At 53.4% G+C, this 26,463-nt stretch overlaps 1 protein-coding gene across 1 annotated transcript in view; it reads right to left on the bottom strand.

Annotated features, from left to right (window-relative positions):
* Positions 1-3,568: 3,568 nt before the first annotated feature.
* Positions 3,569-26,463, bottom strand: part of PTPRU (protein tyrosine phosphatase receptor type U) — a 104,424-nt gene continuing 81,529 nt past the window's right edge. The window contains 7 exon segments of the mRNA XM_075606531.1: positions 3,569-3,921; positions 5,022-5,157; positions 6,488-6,639; positions 6,910-7,035; positions 7,748-7,888; positions 8,547-8,723; positions 10,950-11,099. Of these exon segments, the coding sequence (XP_075462646.1) occupies positions 3,859-3,921; positions 5,022-5,157; positions 6,488-6,639; positions 6,910-7,035; positions 7,748-7,888; positions 8,547-8,723; positions 10,950-11,099 (945 nt within the window). The 3' untranslated portion in view covers positions 3,569-3,858.

Raw genomic sequence — 26,463 nt, 5'->3', positions numbered from 1 at the left:
GAGATATAATAACACGCAGAGAGATATAATAACACGCAGAGCGATATAATAATATGCAGAGATATAATAACACGCAGAGCGATATAATAATATGCAGAGCGATATAATAATATGCAGAACCATATAATAACACGAAGCGCGATATAATAATATGCAGAACCATATAATAACACGAAGCGCGATATAATAACACGCAGCGAGATATAATAACACGCAGAGCGATATAATAACACGCAGAGCGATATAATAACATGCAGAGCGATATAATAATATGCAGAACCATATAATAACACGAAGCGCGATATAATAATATGCAGAGCGATATAATAACATGCAGAACGATATAATAATATGCAGAGCGATATAATAATATGCAGAGCGATATAATAACATGCAGAACGATATAATAATATGCAGAGTAATCTAATAACACAGAGCGATATGATAATATGCAGTGATATAATAATATGCAGAGATATAATAATATGCAGAGCAATATAATAACACGCAGAGCGATATAATAATATGCAGAGTGATATAATAACATGCAGAGTGATATAATAACACGCAGAGCGATATAATAACACGCAGAGCGATATAATAATATGCAGAGTGATATAATAATATGCAGAGCGATATAATAACACGCAGAGCGATATAATAATATGCAAAGTGATATAATAATATGCAGAGTGATATAATAACACGCAGAGCGATATAATAATATGCAGAGCGATATAATAATATGCAGAGCGATATAATAATATGCAGAGTAATCTAATAACACAGAGCGATATGATAACACAAAGCGATATAATAACACGCAGAGCAATATAATAATATGCAGAGCGATATAATAATATGCAGAGATATAATAATATGCAGAGCGATATAATAACACGCAGAGCGATATAATAATATGCAGTGATATAATAATATGCAGAACCATATAATAACACGCAGCGCGATATAATATGCAGAGGGATATAATAATATGCAGAGCGATATAATAATATGCAGAGCGATATAATAATATGCAGAGCGATATAATAACACGCAGAGCGATATAATAACACGCAGAGTGATTTAATAATATGCAGAGCGATATAATAACATGCAGAGCGATATAATTACACGCAGAGCAATATAATAACACTCAGCGCGATATAATAATATGCAGAGCAATATAATAACATGCAGAGTGATATAACACGCAGAACGATATAATAACACGCAGAACGATATAATAACACGCAGAGCGATATAATAATATGCAGAGGGATATAATAACACGCAGAACGATATAATAACACGCAGAGCGATATAATAACACACCGAGCTATATAATAACATGCAGAGTGATATAATAACACGCAGAACGATATAATAACACGCAGAGCGATATAATAACACGCAGAGATATAATAACACACCGAGCTATATAATAACACGCAGAGCGATATAATAACACACCGAGCTATATAATAACACGCAGAGCGATATAATAACACACCGAGCTATATAATAACACGCAGAGCGATATAATAACACACCGAGCTATATAATAACATGCAGCGCGATATAATAATATGCAGAGTAATCTAATAACACGCAGAGAGATATGATAACACAATGCAAAATAATGGCATCTAATAGATATCAGGAACACATACCTCTCACCTAATTCTAATACACAGATGTTAGGATATGTTAGGGACACATACGTCACCCTGTCCTAATAAAGAGACACATCAGGGACACATACCTCTTGCCTCCTCCTAATACACAGATATCAGGGTCAAATACATCTCACCCTCTCCCAATACACAGACACTAAGGACATATACCTCTCACCTCCTAATACACAGCCATTATGGACACATACCTCTCACCCTATCCTCCTAATACACAGACACCTACCTCTCACCCCCTCCTCCTAATACACAGACATCAGGGACACATACCTCTCAACCCTCCTAATACACAGACATCAGGGACACATACCTCTCACCCCTCCTAACACCCAGACATCAGGGACACATACCTCTCACCACCTCCTAAACACAGACATCAGAGACACATACCTCTCACCCCCTCCTAATACACAGACATCAGGGGCACATACCTCTCACCCCCTCCTAATACCCAGACATCAGGGACACATACCTATCACCCCTCCTAACACCCAGACATCAGGGACACATACCTCTCACCCCTCCTAATACCCAGACATCAGGGACACATACCTCTCACCACCTCCTAATACACAGACATCAGAGACACATACCTCTCACCCCCTCCTCCTAATACACAGACATCAGGGACACATACCACTCACCCCCTCCTAATGCACAGACATCAGGGACACATACCTCTCAACCCCACCTCCTAATACACAGACATCAGGGACACATACCTCTCACCCCCTCCTAATGCACAGACATCAGGGACACATACCTCTCACCCCCTCCTAAGACACAGACATCAGGGACACATACCTCTCACCCCTCCTAATGCACAGACATCAGGGACACATACCTCTCACCCCCTCCTAATGCACAGACATCAGGGACACATACCTCTCACCCCCTCCTAATACATAGACAACGTGAACACACAATTAAGAAAAAAAAGCAGTTTATTTGAGTATAATAAAGCATTATAACAAGGCTGCCGTTAACCCCTCCAGCACTTAAGGGGTTAGTACATCATTTAACCTATATACAGAGAACTGGCAGAATTGCAGACGTAGTTTGCATGGGACGTGCAGGATACAGCTGAGGCTTCCATTCAACACAGGCCCTTTTCATTTGAGGGGCAATGCATTACACCCCATTTCTATCCCAACCCCCCACTAATTATAGGAACGAGAGACCTCCTACAAAACGTCGCTGTCCCCTTATATAACAACACCAGCAGTATTTAAACCTGTTCAACTTGCGCGGAGACGTAAGAATTATACCGGCATATATTAGAATATATTTGCACATGCAATTCCTATTTGAATATGTTTCACCACAAGTGGAATTAATTAACTGGTGTCAGTGTTATATAGGGAGACAGGGACATGAACCGTATACAAAATCTCTCTCTCATCAGCTCAATCAGTGTTAACCGCCATTGACTTGAGATATATATAGATAGATATATATAACAGAGCCATACCTGTTAGATGAGCATTTAAATGCAGACACCACTGGGGTGAGAGTTGAGAAATACAGACTTTGGGGTTAGATCACCGGTGAGCACCTCCAGCGCTCAAGGGTCACCAACAGGTCAGGCTTTCAGGTAATCCCTGCTTCAGCACAGGTGGCTCAATCAGTCCCTGCTTCAGCACAGGTGGCTCAATCAGTCCCTGCTTCAGCACAGGTGGCTCAGTCATTCCCTGCTTCAGCACAGATGGCTCAATCAGTCCCTGCTTCAGCACAGGTGGCTCAATCAGTGGCTCCGGTCAAAGACTGAGCCACTGATTGAGCCACATGTGCCAAAGCAGGGACTGATTGAGCCACCTGTGCTGAAGCTGGGACTGATTGAGCCACCTGTGCTGAAGCAGGGACTGGTTGAGCCACCTGTGCTGAAGCAGGGACTGATTGAGCCACCTGTGCTGAAGCAGGGATATCCTGAGAAACCTGACGTGTTGGTGGCCCCTGAGGGCTGGAGTTCCCCACCCCCGTGGTTAGATGGCGAGTGCTGGGTTATGGGGTTTGATCAGAGAAGCCCTTCTGAATGTGCGTTGGGGGTGGGGAGCTCCAGCCCCCCCTTTTTTGGCACTCCACATATATATTGGTGGTATGGGTCCCTGTTAGCTGGGACGCAGAACACAGGGCACGCCCCCTTTACGCGTCGTATCTCTGAGTGCTATCTGCTGTCACGTGACTCCAAGTACTCCAGGGCGATCTCGTAGCAGAAGCGGTACTGATCCTATATAGGAAAGAGGGACAGTTAGGGTTCTGCAGACTTCCCATATAGAAAACTCCTTAAGAATGTGTGGGGGAATATCATATAGAGATCAATTCTGATCAGGCTTAAGACATGCAGGTCAGGTCAGTTGGTCCCTTCTGTCTGTGTCACTGTGTCACCCTGCGGGGGGAGGGACAGACTCCATGTCCCATATCTGCCTCCTGTCTGTGTCACTGTGTCACCCTGCGGTGGGAGGGACAGACTCCGTGTCCCATATCTCCCTCCTGTCTGTGTCACTGTGTCACCCTGCGGTGGGAGGGACAGACTCCATGTCCCATATCTCCCTCCTGTCTGTGTCACTGTGTCACCCTGCGGGGGGAGGGACAGACTCCATGTCCCATATCTCCCTCCTGTCTGTGTCACTGTGTCACCCTGCGGTGGGGAGGGACACACTCCATGTCCCATATCTCCCTCCTGTCTGTGTCACTGTGTCACCCTGCGGGGGGAGGGACAGACTCCATGTCCCATATCTCCCTCCTGTCTGTGTCACTGTGTCACCCTGCGGGGGGAGGGATAGACTCCATGTCCCATATCTCCCTCCTGTCTGTGTCACTGTGTCACCCTGCGGGGGGAGGGACAGACTCCATGTCCCATATCTCCCTCCTGTCTGTGTCACTGTGTCACCCTGCGGTGGGAGGGACAGACTCCCTGTCCCATATCTCCCTCCTGTCTGTGTCACTGTGTCACCCTGCGGGGGGAGGGAGAGGCTCCATGTCCCATATCTCCCTCCTGTCTGTGTCACTGTGTCACCCTGCGGGGGGAGGGACAGACTCCGTGTCCCATATCTCCCTCCTGTCTGTGTCACTGTGTCACCCTGCGGGGGGAGGGAGAGGCTCCATGTCCCATATCTGCATCCTGTCTGTGTCACTGTGTCACCCTGCGGGGGGAGGGACAGACTCCATGTCACATAACTCCCTCCTGTCTGTGTCACTGTGTCACCCTGCGGGGGGAGGGACAGACTCCATGTCCCATAACTCCCTCCTGTATGTGTCACTGTGTCACCCTGCGGGGGGAGGGATAGACCCCTTCCTTTCTCTCTGTTACCGTGCTGACTTTCTCACCAGAGTCTCCACCATATTTGGCTTGTAATTGCGCAGAGTTTTTACAGCGTAGAAGACATCGACCACGTGGTGACACCGCATCATCTCGCAGAGCATCGCGCTGGCGCAGAACGTGCCACTCCGCCCCCCGCCGTTCCTACAGAGACAGGACGCTGCATGTAACCCCTTCCCTGCCAGAGCCCTGCAGAGCATCGCTTTGTAACCCCTTCCCTGCCAGAGAGCCCTGCAGAGCATCGCAGTGTAACCCCTTCCCTGCCAGAGAGCCCTGCAGAGCATCGCAGTGTAACCCCTTCCCTGCCAAAGCCCTGCAGTGTCACTGTGTAACCCCTTCCCTGCCAGAGAGCCCTGCAGAGCATCGCAGTGTAACCCCTTCCCTGCCAGAGAGAGCCCTGCAGAGCATCGCAGTGTAACCCCTTCCCTGCCAGAGAGCCCTGCAGAGCATCGCAGTGTAACCCCTTCCCTGCCAGAGAGCCCTGCAGAGCATCGCAGTGTAACCCCTTCCCTGCCAGAGCCATGCAGTGTCACTGTGTAACCCCTTCCCTGCCAGAGAGCCCTGCAGAGCATCGCTTTGTAACCCCTTCCCTGCCAGAGCCCTGCAGTGTCGCAGTGTAACCCCTTCCCTGCCAAAGCCATGCAGTGTCACTGTGTAACCCCTTCCCTGCCAGAGAGCCCTGCAGAGCATCGCTTTGTAACCCCTTCCCTGCCAGAGAGCCCTGCAGAGCATCGCAGTGTAACCCCTTCCCTGCCAGAGAGAGCCCTGCAGAGCATCGCTTTGTAACCCCTTCCCTGCCAGACAGCCCTGCAGAGCATCGCAGTGTAACCCCTTCCCTGCCAGAGAGAGCCCTGCAGTGTCGCAGTGTAACCCCTTCCCTGCCAGAGCCCTGCAGTGTCGCAGTGTAACCCCTTCCCTGCCGAGAGCCCTGCAGAGCATCACAGTGTAACCCCTTCCCTGCCAGAGAGCCCTGCAGAGCATCGCAGTGTAACCCCTTCCCTGCCAGAGCCCTGCAGTGTCGCAGTGTAACCCCTTCCCTGCCGAGAGCCCTGCAGAGCATCGCAGTGTAACCCCTTCCCTGCCAGAGAGAGCCCTGCAGTGTCGCAGTGTAACCCCTTCCCTGCCAGAGAGCCCTGCAGGGCATTGCTGTGTAACCCCTTCACTGCCAGAAAATCAGTGTAACCCCTTCCTTGCCAGAGCCCTGCAGTGTCGCTGTGTAACCCCTTCCCTGCCAGAGCCCTGCAGAGCATTGCTGTGTAACCCCTTCCCTGCCAGAGCATTGCTGTGTAACCCCTTCCCTGCCAGAGAGCCCTGCAGGGCATTGCTGTGTAACCCCTTCCCTGCCAGAGAGCCCTGCAGGGCATTGCTGTGTAACCCCTTCCCTGCCAGAGCCCTGCTGTGTAACCCCTTCCCTGCCAGGGCATTGCTGTGTAACCCCTTCCCTGCCACAGCGTTGTCCCTGACTAATACATACAGACAGTGTATGACGGTCCTGCTCTCTCTGTCCTGTTCCTGCCACTGCCCCACCAAGGACAGGAGCTGCATGAAGGATCTCTTGGTGTCTGGAGTGTCTCTGTATGGAGACCAGCGCAGGTACTGAAAGTGTTTCACCAGGAGGTGGTGATCCTGCAGAGATCAGGGGCGAGAGAAAGTGGGAGAGGGATGTGGAGAGAGCGAGAGAGGGATGGGAAGGGAGGGGGGTGGAGGGGGAGCAAGAGAGAGGGATTGGGAAAAAGAGAGTGATGGGGAGAAAGAGAGAGAAGGAAGGGAAGACGGAGGGAGAGAGAATGAGAGAAAGGAAGATTGGTTAACGAGATTGAGATCTTTGTGGAATGTAGCGTTCTGATTGGTTGATCAGCTTGCTGAACGAGTTGCTCCGATTGGCTGACGACTCACCCTTGTGATGTTCTGCACCCGGAAAAGACGGGTCACCACATCATCACCCACCGACCCCGACACAAACTGCACCTCTAGTGGCCCGTACCGGGAGATCCCACTGTCTGGCCAGTACTGCAGGCAGGGCTGGAGGAGGGGGAAGCAAGGAGGCAAGAGGATGAAAGGAGGAGAGGAGGGAAAGGGAGGAACGGGTAGGGGGAAAGGAGGTGAGAGAGAAAAGGATGGGGAGGTGGGAGACAATCAAGGGTGAGGGGGCGGGGGGAATAGCGGGAGGTGAAAGGGGGATGAGGGGCAAGATGAGGAGTGGAGGGGGCTAGAACACAAGAAGGACGAGTGGAAAAGAGGCGGAGGGGGAGAAAGAGAGATCAGGGGCAAAAAGAGGCACGTGAAGGAGAGACAGGACAAGAGTTGGAAAGAGAAGTGAGGTTAGGGAGGAGAGAGGGGACAAGATGAAGGATGGGTGAGAGACAGAGAAACACAGGGCTGGCTCTTGGGGCCAGCTCTGAATAGTCAGGGCTGGGGTAGCTAGTCAGGGGTGGAACTGGTCTCCCAAGCGCTGGGTGTCGCTGCGGGAAGGTGGCTTGGCTCCTCGTGGGTTTGTCTGTATGATCAGGAACGTGCCTGGCTGCTGTGGGATGTTTAAAGGACGTGTCTCACTCATCCAGGGAAGGACAGTATAGTTAGCAGTGATCTGGCTTTCCCAGGGCACAGCTTTAAGTCTAAGCGTGGGGGTTGGCTCCCCAGGGGCATGTCTGTCTGCTCAGAGAAATGTCCGACTCCTCGGGGGAAGAGCTGGGTGTGTGTCTAATTCATCACTGGCGGCTCTAGACTCTCTCACCCAGGCGGAGTTGGATTGGTTGAGTTGGTTGAGCATGATGATGCTGCTACAGCCGTAGTCGTACACAAGTCTCCAGAAGTCGGTCATTGTGGTCTGCAGGGGGTGCAGTGTGACGATGACATGCGAGCTCCGTGTGTAGCTCTGTAGGAACACCACATAGGTCATCACCTCTAGGACTGGCCACACACACAGACACGGACCTCTAGGGCGGCATTAGGCATACAGAAGGGAACTTCTAGGGGTGATTTAGGGGTACAGAAGGGAACTTCTAGGGGTCATTTAGGGGTACAGAAGGGAACTTCTAGGGGTGGTTTAGGGGTACAGGAGGGAACTTCTAGGGATGGATTAGGGGTTCAGAGGGGAACCTCTGGGGCTGGATCAGGAGTACAAACAGGAACCTCTAGGGCTGGATCAGCGGTACAGAGAAAAACGTCTGGGACTGAATACTTAGAAAGGGTCTGCTATGGCTTGCGAAACAAACAGACAGGGACCTCTATGGCTGGATTAGGTTTACACAGAGGAACCTCTAGGACTGGATCAGGGGCACAAACAGTAACCTCTAGGGCTGCATCAAAGGCACATAGAAACCCTCTGGGGCTGGACAGATACTCAGACAGGGATCTCTAGGATTGGATGTAGAAGGAAAAACTCTATAGCCGGATCAGGGGTACAGACAGGAACCTCTAGGACTGGATCAGGGGTACAGACAGGAACCTCTAGGACTGGATCAGGGGTACAGACAGGAACCTCTAGGACTGGATCGGAGGTTCAGACAGGAACCTCTAGGGCCATTACATACGTCAGTCAGAGCAGCGTTGATGTAGTTGCTGCTGTCCTCGCCATGTGCAGACAGAAGGAGGGGGAGTGCGCGGTCTGGAGGCAGCACATCCATACTGCGGTTCTTATCACGGTTGTGGGGTAGCAGAGCAATGCTGCACTCCTCTACACCCAGCTGTGCGGTCACTGAGTTCAGGGTCTGGAACAGAAAGAGAACGTAGCAGAAGCAGCTGCGGGTGAGGGGCGAGAGGCAGATAGATGTGTGTGAGAGGGGGAGTAGGAGAGGAGACGGTGAGTGCGGGGTGAGGGGGAGTAGGAGAGGAGACGGTGAGTGCGGGGTGAGAGGGGGAGTAGGAGAGGAGGATGTGTGAGGGGTGAGAGGGGGAGTAGGAGAGGAGACGGTGAGTGCGGGGTGAGAGGGGGAGTAGGAAAGGAGACGGTGAGTGCGGGGTGAGAGGGGGAGTAGGAAAGGAGACGGTGAGTGAGGGGTGAGAGGGGGAGTATGAAAGGAGACGGTGAGTGAGGGGTGAGAGGGGGAGTAGGAAAGGAGACGGTGAGTGAGGGGTGAGAGGGGGAGTAGGAAAGGAGACGGTGAGTGCGGGGTGAGAGGGGGAGTAGGAGAGGAGACGGTGAGTGAGGGGTGAGAGGGGGAGTAGGAGAGGAGACGGTGAGTGCGGGGTGAGAGGGGGAGTAGGAGAGGAGGTGTGAGTGAGGGGTGAGAGGGGGAGTAGGAGAGGAGACGGTGAGTGCGGGGTGAGAGGGGGAGTAGGAGAGGAGACGGTGAGTGCGGGGTGAGAGGGGGAGTAGGAGAGGAGACGGTGAGTGAGGGGTGAGAGGGAGTAGGAGAGGAGGCTGTGTGAGGGGTGAGAGGGAAAGTAGGAGAGGAGACGGTGAGTGAGGGGTGAGAGGGGGAGTAGGAGAGGAGGCTGTGTGAGGGGTGAGAGGGGAGTAGGAGAGGAGACGGTGAGTGCGGGGTGAGAGGGGGAGTAGGAAAGGAGACGGTGAGTGAGGGGTGAGAGGGGGAGTAGGAGAGGAGGTGTGAGTGAGGGATGAGAGGGGAGGAGAGGAGGTGTGAGTGAGGGATGAGGGCAGAAGGAGAAGAGGATGTGAGTGAGGGATGAGAGGAGGATGTGAGTGAGGGATGAGAGGGGGAGAAGGAGAGGAGGATGTGAGTGAGGGATGAGAGGGGAGAAGGAGAGGAGGATGTGAGTGAGGGATAAGAGGGGGAGTAGGAGAGGGATGAGAGGGGAAGTAGCAGACTGAGCTGTGTGCGAAGGTTGGTGGTGGAGTAGTAGCAGGATTTGTGGGGGTGAGGAGAGGTAGTGCTGAAATAGCAGAGAGTTGCAGTGAAGTGTGGTGTGTGTGTCTGTGTGTAGCAGGGATTAGAAATGTAATAGCAGAAGAAACTGCATGGTAGTGTGTGTGAGATAAGTGCTGGAAGTGTGTGCGTGTGATGTATGTGATGTGTGTGATGTGACACAGGCCCTCATTCTCTCCCGTCTTGATTACTGTAACCTCCTGCTGTCCGGCCTTCCTGCCTCTCACCTGTCTCCCCTACAATCTATCCTAAACACTGCTGCCAGAATCACTCTGCTCTTTCCTAGATCTGTCTTAGCATCTCCCCTGCTGAAATCCCTCTCCTGGCTTCCGATCAAATCCCGCATCTCACACTCCATTCTCCTCCTCACTTTTAAAGCTTTACACTCTTCTGCCCCTCCTTACATCTCTGCCCTAATTTCTCGTTATGCACCATCCCGACTCTTGCGTTCTGCTCAAGGATGTCTTCTTTCTACCCCCTTTGTATCTAAAGCCCCCTCCCGCCTTAAACCTTTCTCACTGACTGCCCCACACCTCTAGGTGCCCTCCCCCTCAATACCCGACTAGCACCCTCTCTATCCACCTTTAACACCCACCTTAAGACACATCTGCTTAAAGAAGCATACGAATAGCACTGTGGCTAACACTATATACGATACATAAAGATTGGCCCCTGCAGACGCACTTACCAGAACTCCCTCCTACAGTCTCTGTTCGTTCTTCCTACCTACCAATTAGATTGTAAGCTCCTCGGGGCAGGGACTCCTCTTCCTTAATGTTACTTTTATGTCTGAAGCACTTATTCCCATGACCTGTTATTTGTACTATTTGTTATTTATATGATTGTCACGTGTATTACTGCTGTGAAGCGCTATGTACACTAATGGCGCTATATAAATAAAGACATACATACATACATGTGAGTGATGCGAGTTATGCGTGTGATGCGTGTGATGCGAGTGATCCGTGTGATGCGTGTGATTCGTGTGATGCGTGTGATTCGTGTGATGCGTGTGATGCGTGTGATGCGTGTGATGCGTGTGATGCGTGTGATGCGTGTGATGCGAGTGATGCGATCAGCACTGGAATAGAGGAGATTTGGGGATACCTGGAACTCATCCCTGAGATGTGTGGAGTTGCTTTGCGTGTCTATCTGTAACATCTCTTTATACGTCGGCCTGAAGTCACACGCAGGAATAGCAGTGTCACCGCACAGACACGCCTCGAGGATTGCATCATGGATGAACACATACTGCTCCTAATGGTACCACAGATTAAATAAATACTTCTCCCAACACTGGCATCTCCCAGCACTACCCCCTCATACCCCCTAATACTGACACCCCCAGCACTACCCCCCTCATACCCCCTAATACTGACACCCCCAGCACTACCCCCTCATACCCTCTAATACTGACACCCCCAGCACTACCCCCCTCATACCCTCTAATACTGACAATCCCAGCACTACCCCCTCATACCCTCTAATACTGATACCCCCAGCACTACCCCCTCATACCATCTAATACTGACACCCCCAGCACTACCCCCCTCATACCCTCTAATACTGACACCCCCAGCACTACCCCCTCATACCCTCTAATACTGACACCCCCAGCACTACCCCCTCATACCCTCTAATACTGACACCCCCAGCACTACCCCCCTCATACCCTCTAATACTGACACCCCCAGCACTACCCCCTCATACCCTCTAATACTGATACCCCCAGCACTACCCCCTCATACCCTCTAATACTGACACCCCCAGCACTACCCCCTCATACCCTCTAATACTGACACCCCCAGCACTACCCCCCTCATACCCCCTAATACTGACACCCCCAGCACTACCCCCCTCATACCCCCTAATACTGACACCCCCAGCACTACCCCCCTCATACCCCCTAATACTGACACCCCCAGCACTACCCCCTCATACCCCCTAATACTGACACCCCCAGCACTACCCCCTCATACCCTCTAATACTGACACCCCCAGCACTACCCCCCTCATACCCCCTAATACTGACACCCCCAGCACTACCCCCCTCATACCCCCTAATACTGACACCCCCAGCACTACCCCCCTCATACCCCCTAATACTGACACCCCCAGCACTACCCCCTCATACCCCATAATACTGACACCCCCAGCACTACCCCCTCATACCCCCTAATACTGACACCCCCAGCACTACCCCCCTCATACCCCCTAATACTGACACCCCCAGCACTACCCCCCTCATACCCCCTAATACTGACACCCCCAGCACTACCCCTTCATACCCCCTAATACTGACACCCCCAGCACTACCCCCTCATACCCTCTAATACTGACACCCCCAGCACTACCCCCTCATACCCTCTAATACTGACACCCCCAGCACTACCCCCTCATACCCTCTAATACTGACACCCCCAGCACTACCCCCTCATACCCTCTAATACTGACACCCCCAGCACTAACCCCTCATACCCTCTAATACTGACACCCCCAGCACTACCCCCTCATAACCTCTAATACTGACACCCCCAGCACTACCCCCTCATACCCTCTAATACTGACACCCCCAGCACTACCCCCTCATACCCTCTAATACTGACACCCCCAGCACTACCCCCTCATACCCTCTAATACTGACACCCCCAGCACTACCCCCTCATACCCTCTAATACTGACACCCCCAGCACTACCCCCCTCATACCCTCCAATACTGACACCCCCAGCACTACCCCCTCATACCCTCTAATACTGATACCCCCAGCACTACCCCCTCATACCCTCTAATACTGACACCCCCAGCACTACCCCCTCATACCCTCTAATACTGACACCCCCAGCACTACCCCCTCATACCCTCTAATACTGACACCCCCAGCACTACCCCCTCATACCCTCTAATACTGACACCCCCAGCACTACCCCCCTCATACCCTCCAATACTGACACCCCCAGCACTACCCCCTCATACCCTCTAATACTGATACCCCCAGCACTACCCCCTCATACCCTCTAATACTGACACCCCCAGCACTACCCCCCTCATACCCTCTAATACTGACACCCCCAGCACTACCCCCTCATACCCTCTAATACTGACACCCCCAGCACTACCCCCTCATACCCTCTAATACTGACACCCCCAGCACTACCCCCTCATACCCTCTAATACTGACACCCCCAGCACTACCCCCCTCATACCCTCCAATACTGACACCCCCAGCACTACCCCCTCAGACCCTCTAATACTGACACCCCCAGCACTACCCCCTCATACCCTCTAATACTGACACCCCCAGCACTACCCCCTCATACCCTCCAATACTGACACCCCCAGCACTACCCCCTCATACCCTCTAATACTGACACCCCCAGCACTACCCCCTCATACCCTCTAATACTGACACCCCCAGCACTACCCCCTCATACCCTCTAATACTGACACCCCCAGCACTACCCCCTCATACCCTTTAATACTGACACCCCCAGCACTACCCCCTCATACCCTCTAATACTGACACCCCCAGCACTACCCCCTCATACCCTTTAATACTGACACCCCCAGCACTACCCCCTCATACCCTCTAATACTGACACCCCCAGCACTACCCCCTCATACCCTCTAATACTGACACCCCCAGCACTACCCCCTCATACCCTCTAATACTGACACCCCCAGCACTACCCCCTCATACCTTGTAATACTGACACCCCCAGCACTACCCCCCTCATACCCTCTAATACTGACACCCCCAGCACTACCCCCCTCATACCCTCTAATACTGACACCCCCAGCACTACCCCCTCATACCCTCTAATACTGACACCCCCAGCACTACCCCCTCATACCCTGTAATACTGACACCCCCAGCACTACCCCCCTCATACCCTCTAATACTGACACCCCCAGCACTACCCCCTCATAGCCTCTAATACTGACACCCCCAGCACTACCCCCATCATACCCTGTAATACTGACACCCCCAGCACTATCCCCCTCATACCCTCTAATACTGACACCCCCAGCACTACCCCCTCATACCCTCTAATACTGACACCCCCAGCACTACCCCCCTCATACCCCCTAATACTGACACCCCCAGCACTACCCCCTCATACCCTCTAATACTGACACCCCCAGCACTACCCCCTCATACCCTCTAATACTGACACCCCCAGCACTACCCCCTCATACCCTCCAATACTGACACCCCCAGCACTACCCCCTCATACCCTCTAATACTGACACCCCCAGCACTACCCCCTCATACCCTCTAATACTGACACCCCCAGCACTACCCCCTCATACCCTCTAATACTGACACCCCCAGCACTACCCCCTCATACCCTCTAATACTAACACCCCCAGCACTACCCCCCTCATAACCTCTAATACTAACACCCCCAGCATTACCCCCTCATACCCTCTAATACTGACACCCCCAGCACTACCCCCTCATACCCTCCAATACTGACACCCCCAGCACTACCCCCTCATACCCTCTAATACTGACACCCCCAGCACTACCCCTCTAATACTGACACCCCCAGCACTACCCCCTCATACCCTCTAATACTGACACCCCCAGCACTACCCCCTCATACCCTCTAATACTGACACCCCCAGAACTACCCCCCTCATACCCTCTAATACTGACACCCCCAGCACTACCCCCCTCATACCCTCTAATACTGACACCCCCAGCACTACCCCCCTCATACCCTCTAATACTGACACCCCCAGCACTACCCCCTCATACCCTCTAATACTGACACCCCCAGCACTACCCCCTCATACCCTCTAATACTGACACCCCCAGCACTACCCCCTCACACCCTCTAATACTGGATCCCCCAGAACTACCCCCCTCATACCCTCTAATACTGACACCCCCAGCACTACCCCCCTCATACCCTCTAATACTGACACCCCCAGCACTACCCCCTCATACCCTCTAATACTGATACCCCCAGGATTACCAACCTCATACCCTCTAATATTGACACCGCCAGCACTACACCCTCATACCCTCTAATACTGACACCCCCAGCACTACCCCCTCATACCCTCTAATACTGATACCCCCAGGATTACCCCCCTCATACCCTCTAATACTGACACCCCCAGCACTACCCCCTCATACCCTCTAATACTGACACCCCCAGCACTACCCCCTCATACCCTCTAATGCTGACACCCCAAGCACTTCCCGCCTCATACCCTCTAATACTGACACCCCCAGAACTACCCCCCTCATACCCTCTAATACTGACACCCCCAGCACTACCCCCTCATACCCTCTAATACTGACACCCCCAGCACTACCCCCCTCATACCCTCCAATACTGATACCCCCAGCACTACCCCCTCATACCCTCCAATACTGACACCCCCCTCATACCCTCCAATACTGACACCCCCCTCATACCCTCCAATACTGACACCACCCTCATACCCTCTAATACTGACACTCCCAGCACTACCCCCTCATACCCTCTAATACTGACACCCCCCTCATACCCTCTAATACTGACACCCCCAGCACTACCCCCTCATACCCTCTAATACTGACACCCCCCTCATACCCTCTAATACTGACACTCCCAGCACTACCCCCTCATACCCTCTAATACTGACACCCCCCTCATACCCTCTAATACTGACACCTCCAGCACTACCCCCCTCATACCCTCTAATACTGACACCCCCAGCACTTCCCGCCTCATACCCTCTAATACTGACACCCCCAGCACTTCCCGCCTCATACCCTCTAATACTGACACTCCCAGCACTACCCCCTCATACCCTCTAATACTGACACCCCCCTCATACCCTCTAATACTGACACCTCCAGCACTACCCCCCTCATACCCTCTAATACTGACACCCCCAGCACTACCCCCTCATACCCTCTAATACTGACACCCCCAGCACTACCCCCCTCATACCCTCCAATACTGACACCCCCAGCACTACCCCCTCATACCCTCTAATACTGACATCCCCAGCACTACCCCCTCATACCCTCTAATACTGACACCCCCAGCACTACCCCCCTCATACCCTCTAATACTGACACTCCCAGCACTACCCCCTCATACCCTCTAATACTGACACCCCCAGCACTACCCCCCCATACCCTCTAATACTGACACCCCCAGCACTACCCCCTCATACCCTCTAATGCTGACACCCCCAGCACTACCCCCCTCATACCCTCTAATACTAACACCCCCAGCACTTCCCCCCTCATACCCTCTAATACTAACACCCCCAGCACTACCCCCTCATACCCTCCAATACTGACACCCCCAGCACTACCCCCTCATACCCTCTAATACTGACACCCCCAGCACTAACGCCTCATACCCTCTCATACTAACACCCCCAGCACTACCCCCCTCATACCCTCTAATACTGATACCCCCAGCACTACCCCCTCATACCCTCCAATACTGACACCCCCCTCATACCCTCTAATACTGACACTCCCAGCACTTCCCGCCTCATACCCTCCAATACTGACACCCCCAGCACTACCCCCCTCATACCCTCCAATACTGACACCCCCCTCATACCCTCTAATACTGACACTCCCAGCACTTCCCGCCTTATACCCTCTAATACTGACACCCCCAGCACTACCCCCTCATACCCTCTAATACTGACACCCCCTCATACCCTCTAATACTGACACTCCCAGCACTACCCCCTCATACCCTCTAATACTGACACCCCCAGCACTACCCCCTCATACCCTCTAATACTGACACCCCCAGCACTACCCCCTCATACCCTCTAATACTGACATCCCCAGCACTACCCCCTCATACCCTCTAATACTGACACCCCAGCACTACCCCCCTCATACCCTCTAATACTGACACTCCCAGCACTACCCCCTCATACCCTCTAATACTGACACCCCCAGCACTACCCCCCCATACCCTCTAATACTGACACCCCCAGCACTACCCCCTCATGCCCTCTAATGCTGACACCCCCAGCACTACCCCCCTCATACCCTCTAATACTAACACTCCCAGCATTACCCCCTCATACCCTCTAATACTGACACCCCCAGCACTACCCCCTCATACCCTCTAATACTGACACCCCCAGCACTTCCCCCCTCATACCCTCTAATACTGACACCCCCAGCACTACCCCCCTCATACCCTCTAATACTGACACCCCCAGCACTTCCCGCCTCATACCCTCTAATACTGACACCCCCAGCACTTCCCGCCTCATACCCTCTAATACTGACACCCCCAGCACTACCCCCTCATACCCTCTAATACTGACACCCCCAGCACTACCCCCCTCATACCCTCCAATACTGACACCCCCAGCACTACACCCCTCATACCCTCTAATACTGACACCCCCAGCACTACCCCCTCATACCCTCCAATACTGACACCCCCAGCACTACCCCCTCATACCCTCTAATACTGACACCCCCAGCACTACCCCCTCATACCCTCCAATACTGACACCCCCAGCACTAACCCCTCATACCCTCTAATACTAACACCCCCAGCACTACCCCCCTCATACCCTCTAATACTGATACCCCCAGCACTACCCCCTCATACCCTCCAATACTGACACCCCCCTCATACCCTCTAATACTGACACTCCCAGCACTTCCCGCCTCATACCCTCCAATACTGACACCCCCAGCACTACCCCCCTCATACCCTCCAATACTGACACCCCCCTCATACCCTCTAATACTGACACTCCCAGCACATCCCGCCTCATACCCTCTAATACTGACATCCCCAGCACTACCCCCTCATACCCTCTAATACTGACACCCCCCTCATACCCTCTAATACTGACACCCCCAGCACTACCCCCTCATACCCTCTAATACTGACACCCCCAGCACTACCCCCTCATACCCTCTAATACTGACACCCCCAGCACTACCCCCTCATACCCTCTAATACTGACACCCCCAGCACTACCCCCCTCATACCCTCTAATACTGACACTCCCAGCACTACCCCCCTCATACCCTCTAATACTGACACTCCCAGCACTACCCACCTCATACCCTCTAATACTGATACCCCCAGCACTACCCCCTCATACCCTCTAATACTGACACCCCCAGCACTACCCCCTCATACCCTCTAATACTGACACCCCCAGCACTACCCCCTCATACCCTCCAATACTGACACCCCCTCATACCCTCTAATACTGACACCCCCAGCACTACCCCCTCATACCCTCTAATACTGACACCCCCCTCATACCCTCCAATACTGACACCCCCAGCACTACCCCCTCATACCCTCTAATACTGACACCCCCAGCACTAACGCCTCATACCCTCTCATACTAACACCCCCAGCACTACCCCCCTCATACCCTCTAATACTGATACCCCCAGCACTACCCCCTCATACCCTCCAATACTGACACCCCCCTCATACCCTCTAATACTGACACTCCCAGCACTTCCCGCCTCATACCCTCCAATACTGACACCCCCAGCACTACCCCCCTCATACCCTCCAATACTGACACCCCCCTCATACCCTCTAATACTGACACTCCCAGCACTTCCCGCCTCATACCCTCTAATACTGACACCCCCAGCACTACCCCCTCATACCCTCTAATACTGACACCCCCTCATACCCTCTAATACTGACACCCCCAGCACTACCCCCTCATACCCTCTAATACTGACACCCCCAGCACTACCCCCCTCATACCCTCCAATACTGACACCCCCAGCACTACCCCCCTCATACCCTCTAATACTGACACCCCCAGCACTACCCCCTCATACCCTCCAATACTGACACCCCCAGCACTACCCCCTCATACCCTCTAATACTGACACCCCCAGCACTACCCCCTCATACCCTCCAATACTGACACCCCCAGCACTACCCCCTCATACCCTCTAATACTGACACCCCCAGCACTAACGCCTCATACCCTCTCATACTAACACCCCCAGCACTACCCCCCTCATACCCTCTAATACTGATACCCCCAGCACTACCCCCTCATACCCTCCAATACTGACACCCCCCTCATACCCTCTAATACTGACACTCCCAGCACTTCCCGCCTCATACCCTCCAATACTGACACCCCCAGCACTACCCCCCTCATACCCTCCAATACTGACACCCCCCTCATACCCTCTAATACTGACACTCCCAGCACTTCCCGCCTCATACCCTCTAATACTGACACCCCCAGCACTACCCCCTCATACCCTCTAATACTGACACCCCCTCATACCCTCTAATACTGACACCCCCAGCACTACCCCCTCATACCCTCTAATACTGACACCCCCAGCACTACCCCCTCATACCCTCTAATACTGACACCCCCAGCACTACCCCCTCATACCCTCTAATACTGACATCCCCAGCACTACCCCCTCATACCCTCTAATACTGACACCCCCAGCACTACCCCCCTCATACCCTCTAATACTGACACTCCCAGCACTACCCCCTCATACCCTCTAATACTGACACCCCCAGCACTACCCCCCCATACCCTCTAATACTGACACCCCCAGCACTACCCCCTCATGCCCTCTAATGCTGACACCCCCAGCACTACCCCCCTCATACACTCTAATACTAACACTCCCAGCATTACCCCCTCATACCCTCTAATACTGACACCCCCAGCACTACCCCCCTCATACCCTCTAATACTGACACCCCCAGCACTACCCCCTCATACCCTCTAATACTGACACCCCCAGCACTTCCCGCCTCATACCCTCTAATACTGACACCCCCAGCACTACCCCCTCATACCCTCTAATACTGACACCCCCAGCACTACCCCCCTCATACCCTCCAATACTGACACCCCCAGCACTACACCCCTCATACCCTCTAATACTGACACCCCCAGCACTACCCCCTCATACCCTCCAATACTGACACCCCCAGCACTACCCCCTCATACCCTCTAATACTGACACCCCCAGCACTACCCCCTCATACCCTCCAATACTGACACCCCCAGCACTACCCCCTCATACCCTCTAATACTGACACCCCCAGCACTACCCCCTCATACCCTCCAATACTGACACCCCCAGCACTACCCCCTCATACCCTCTAATACTGACACCCCCAGCACTAACGCCTCATACCCTCTCATACTAACACCCCCAGCACTACCCCCCTCATACCCTCTAATACTGATACCCCCAGCACTACCCCCTCATACCCTCCAATACTGACACCCCCCTCATACCCTCTAATACTGACACTCCCAGCACTTCCCGCCTCATACCCTCCAATACTGACACCCCCAGCACTACCCCCCTCATACCCTCCAATACTGACACCCCCCTCATACCCTCTAATACTGACACTCCCAGCACTTCCCGCCTCATACCCTCTAATACTGACACCCCCAGCACTACCCCCTCATACCCTCTAATACTGACACACCCTCATACCCTCTAATACTGACACCCCCAGCACTACCCCCTCATACCCTCTAATACTGACACCCCCAGCACTACCCCCTCATACCCTCTAATACTGACACCCCCAGCACTACCCCCTCATACCCTCTAATACTGACATCCCCAGCACTACCCCCTCATACCCTCTAATACTGACACCCCCAGCACTACCCCCCTCATACCCTCTAATACTGACACTCCCAGCACTACCCCCTCATACCCTCTAATACTGACACCCCCAGCACTACCCCCCCATACCCTCTAATACTGACACCCCCAGCACTACCCCCTCATGCCCTCTAATGCTGACACCCCCAGCACTACCCCCCTCATACCCTCTAATACTAACACTCCCAGCATTACCCCCTCATACCCTCTAATACTGACACCCCCAGCACTACCCCCTCATACCCTCTAATACTGACACCCCCAGCACTTCCCCCCTCATACCCTCTAATACTGACACCCCCAGCACTACCCCCCTCATACCCTCTAATACTGACACCCCCAGCACTTCCCGCCTCATACCCTCTAATACTGACACCCCCAGCACTTCCCGCCTCATACCCTCTAATACTGACACCCCCAGCACTACCCCCTCATACCCTCTAATACTGACACCCCCAGCACTACCCCCCTCATACCCTCCAATACTGACACCCCCAGCACTACACCCCTCATACCCTCTAATACTGACACCCCCAGCACTACCCCCTCATACCCTCCAATACTGACACCCCCAGCACTACCCCCTCATACCCTCTAATACTGACACCCCCAGCACTACCCCCTCATACCCTCCAATACTGACACCCCCAGCACTACCCCCCATACCCTCTAATACTGACACCCCCAGCACTAACCCCTCATACCCTCTAATACTAACACCCCCAGCACTACCCCCCTCATACCCTCTAATACTGATACCCCCAGCACTACCCCCTCATACCCTCCAATACTGACACCCCCCTCATACCCTCTAATACTGACACTCCCAGCACTTCCCGCCTCATACCCTCCAATACTGACACCCCCAGCACTACCCCCCTCATACCCTCCAATACTGACACCCCCCTCATACCCTCTAATACTGACACTCCCAGCACATCCCGCCTCATACCCTCTAATACTGACATCCCCAGCACTACCCCCTCATACCCTCTAATACTGACACCCCCCTCATACCCTCTAATACTGACACCCCCAGCACTACCCCCTCATACCCTCTAATACTGACACCCCCAGCACTACCCCCTCATACCCTCTAATACTGACACCCCCAGCACTACCCCCTCATACCCTCTAATACTGACACCCCCAGCACTACCCCCCTCATACCCTCTAATACTGACACTCCCAGCACTACCCCCCTCATACCCTCTAATACTGACACTCCCAGCACTACCCACCTCATACCCTCTAATACTGATACCCCCAGCACTACCCCCTCATACCCTCTAATACTGACACCCCCAGCACTACCCCCTCATACCCTCTAATACTGACACCCCCAGCACTACCCCCTCATACCCTCCAATACTGACACCCCCTCATACCCTCTAATACTGACACCCCCAGCACTACCCCCTCATACCCTCTAATACTGACACCCCCCTCATACCCTCCAATACTGACACCCCCAGCACTACCCCCTCATACCCTCTAATACTGACACCCCCAGCACTAACGCCTCATACCCTCTCATACTAACACCCCCAGCACTACCCCCCTCATACCCTCTAATACTGATACCCCCAGCACTACCCCCTCATACCCTCCAATACTGACACCCCCCTCATACCCTCTAATACTGACACTCCCAGTACTTCCCGCCTCATACCCTCCAATACTGACACCCCCAGCACTACCCCCCTCATACCCTCCAATACTGACACCCCCCTCATACCCTCTAATACTGACACTCCCAGCACTTCCCGCCTCATACCCTCTAATACTGACACCCCCAGCACTACCCCCTCATACCCTCTAATACTGACACCCCCTCATACCCTCTAATACTGACACCCCCAGCACTACCCCCTCATACCCTCTAATACTGACACCCCCAGCACTACCCCCTCATACCCTCTAATACTGACACCCCCAGCACTACCCCCTCATACCCTCTAATACTGACATCCCCAGCACTACCCCCTCATACCCTCTAATACTGACACCCCCAGCACTACCCCCCTCATACCCTCTAATACTGACACTCTCAGCACTACCCCCTCATACCCTCTAATACTGACACCCCCAGCACTACCCCCCCATACCCTCTAATACTGACACCCCCAGCACTACCCCCTCATACCCTCTAATGCTGACACCCCCAGCACTACCCCCCTCATACCCTCTAATACTAACACTCCCAGCATTACCCCCTCATACCCTCTAATACTGACACCCCCAGCACTACCCCCTCATACCCTCTAATACTGACACCCCCAGCACTTCCCCCCTCATACCCTCTAATACTGACACCCCCAGCACTTCCCGCCTCATACCCTCTAATACTGACACCCCCAGCACTTCCCGCCTCATACCCTCTAATACTGACACCCCCAGCACTACCCCCTCATACCCTCTAATACTGACACCCCCAGCACTACCCCCCTCATACCCTCCAATACTGACACCCCCAGCACTACACCCCTCATACCCTCTAATACTGACACCCCCAGCACTACCCCCTCATACCCTCCAATACTGACACCCCCAGCACTACCCCCTCATACCCTCTAATACTGACACCCCCAGCACTACCCCCTCATACCCTCCAATACTGACACCCCCAGCACTACCCCCCATACCCTCTAATACTGACACCCCCAGCACTAACCCCTCATACCCTCTAATACTAACACCCCCAGCACTACCCCCCTCATACCCTCTAATACTGATACCCCCAGCACTACCCCCTCATACCCTCCAATACTGACACCCCCCTCATACCCTCTAATACTGACACTCCCAGCACTTCCCGCCTCATACCCTCCAATACTGACACCCCCAGCACTACCCCCCTCATACCCTCCAATACTGACACCCCCCTCATACCCTCTAATACTGACACTCCCAGCACATCCCGCCTCATACCCTCTAATACTGACATCCCCAGCACTACCCCCTCATACCCTCTAATACTGACACCCCCCTCATACCCTCTAATACTGACACCCCCAGCACTACCCCCTCATACCCTCTAATACTGACACCCCCAGCACTACCCCCTCATACCCTCTAATACTGACACCCCCAGCACTACCCCCTCATACCCTCTAATACTGACACCCCCAGCACTACCCCCCTCATACCCTCTAATACTGACACTCCCAGCACTACCCCCCTCATACCCTCTAATACTGACACTCCCAGCACTACCCACCTCATACCCTCTAATACTGATACCCCCAGCACTACCCCCTCATACCCTCTAATACTGACACCCCCAGCACTACCCCCTCATACCCTCTAATACTGACACCCCCAGCACTACCCCCTCATACCCTCCAATACTGACACCCCCTCATACCCTCTAATACTGACACCCCCAGCACTACCCCCTCATACCCTCTAATACTGACACCCCCCTCATACCCTCCAATACTGACACCCCCAGCACTACCCCCTCATACCCTCTAATACTGACACCCCCAGCACTAACGCCTCATACCCTCTCATACTAACACCCCCAGCACTACCCCCCTCATACCCTCTAATACTGATACCCCCAGCACTACCCCCTCATACCCTCCAATACTGACACCCCCCTCATACCCTCTAATACTGACACTCCCAGCACTTCCCGCCTCATACCCTCCAATACTGACACCCCCAGCACTACCCCCCTCATACCCTCTAATACTGACACCCCCAGCACTTCCCCCCTCATACCCTCTAATACTGACACCCCCAGCACTTCCCGCCTCATACCCTCTAATACTGACACCCCCAGCACTTCCCGCCTCATACCCTCTAATACTGACACCCCCAGCACTACCCCCTCATACCCTCTAATACTGACACCCCCAGCACTACCCCCCTAATACCCTCCAATACTGACACCCCCAGCACTACACCCCTCATACCCTCTAATACTGACACCCCCAGCACTACCCCCTCATACCCTCCAATACTGACACCCCCAGCACTACCCCCTCATACCCTCTAATACTGACACCCCCAGCACTACCCCCTCATACCCTCCAATACTGACACCCCCAGCACTACCCCCCATACCCTCTAATACTGACACCCCCAGCACTAACCCCTCATACCCTCTAATACTAACACCCCCAGCACTACCCCCCTCATACCCTCTAATACTGATACCCCCAGCACTACCCCCTCATACCCTCCAATACTGACACCCCCCTCATACCCTCTAATACTGACACTCCCAGCACATCCCGCCTCATACCCTCTAATACTGACATCCCCAGCACTACCCCCTCATACCCTCTAATACTGACACCCCCCTCATACCCTCTAATACTGACACCCCCAGCACTACCCCCTCATACCCTCTAATACTGACACCCCCAGCACTACCCCCTCATACCCTCTAATACTGACACCCCCAGCACTACCCCCTCATACCCTCTAATACTGACACCCCCAGCACTACCCCCCTCATACCCTCTAATACTGACACTCCCAGCACTACCCCCCTCATACCCTCTAATACTGACACTCCCAGCACTACCCACCTCATACCCTCTAATACTGATACCCCCAGCACTACCCCCTCATACCCTCTAATACTGACACCCCCAGCACTACCCCCTCATACCCTCTAATACTGACACCCCCAGCACTACCCCCTCATACCCTCCAATACTGACACCCCCTCATACCCTCTAATACTGACACCCCCAGCACTACCCCCTCATACCCTCTAATACTGACACCCCCCTCATACCCTCCAATACTGACACCCCCAGCACTACCCCCTCATACCCTCTAATACTGACACCCCCAGCACTAACGCCTCATACCCTCTCATACTAACACCCCCAGCACTACCCCCCTCATACCCTCTAATACTGATACCCCCAGCACTACCCCCTCATACCCTCCAATACTGACACCCCCCTCATACCCTCTAATACTGACACTCCCAGCACTTCCCGCCTCATACCCTCCAATACTGACACCCCCAGCACTACCCCCCTCATACCCTCCAATACTGACACCCCCCTCATACCCTCTAATACTGACACTCCCAGCACTTCCCGCCTCATACCCTCTAATACTGACACCCCCAGCACTACCCCCTCATACCCTCTAATACTGACACCCCCTCATACCCTCTAATACTGACACCCCCAGCACTACCCCCTCATACCCTCTAATACTGACACCCCCAGCACTACCCCCTCATACCCTCTAATACTGACACCCCCAGCACTACCCCCTCATACCCTCTAATACTGACATCCCCAGCACTACCCCCTCATACCCTCTAATACTGACACCCCCAGCACTACCCCCCTCATACCCTCTAATACTGACACTCTCAGCACTACCCCCTCATACCCTCTAATACTGACACCCCCAGCACTACCCCCCCATACCCTCTAATACTGACACCCCCAGCACTACCCCCTCATACCCTCTAATGCTGACACCCCCAGCACTACCCCCCTCATACCCTCTAATACTAACACCCCCAGCATTACCCCCTCATACCCTCTAATACTGACACCCCCAGCACTACCCCCTCATACCCTCTAATACTGACACCCCCAGCACTTCCCCCCTCATACCCTCTAATACTGACACCCCCAGCACTACCCCCCTCATACCCTCTAATACTGACACCCCCAGCACTTCCCGCCTCATACCCTCTAATACTGACACCCCCAGCACTTCCCGCCTCATACCCTCTAATACTGACACCCCCAGCACTACCCCCTCATACCCTCTAATACTGACACCCCCAGCACTACCCCCCTCATACCCTCCAATACTGACACCCCCAGCACAACCCCCTCATACCCTCTAATACTGACACCCCCAGCACTACCCCCTCATACCCTCCAATACTGACACCCCCAGCACTACCCCCCATACCCTCTAATACTGACACCCCCAGCACTAACCCCTCATACCCTCTAATACTAACACCCCCA

The sequence above is a fragment of the Ascaphus truei genome, chromosome 6, assembly GCF_040206685.1.
Source record: "Ascaphus truei isolate aAscTru1 chromosome 6, aAscTru1.hap1, whole genome shotgun sequence".
NCBI lineage: Eukaryota > Metazoa > Chordata > Amphibia > Anura > Ascaphidae > Ascaphus > Ascaphus truei.
The sequence above is the reverse complement of the archived record's forward strand: the minus strand, read 5'-3'. Positions and strand labels throughout refer to the sequence as shown.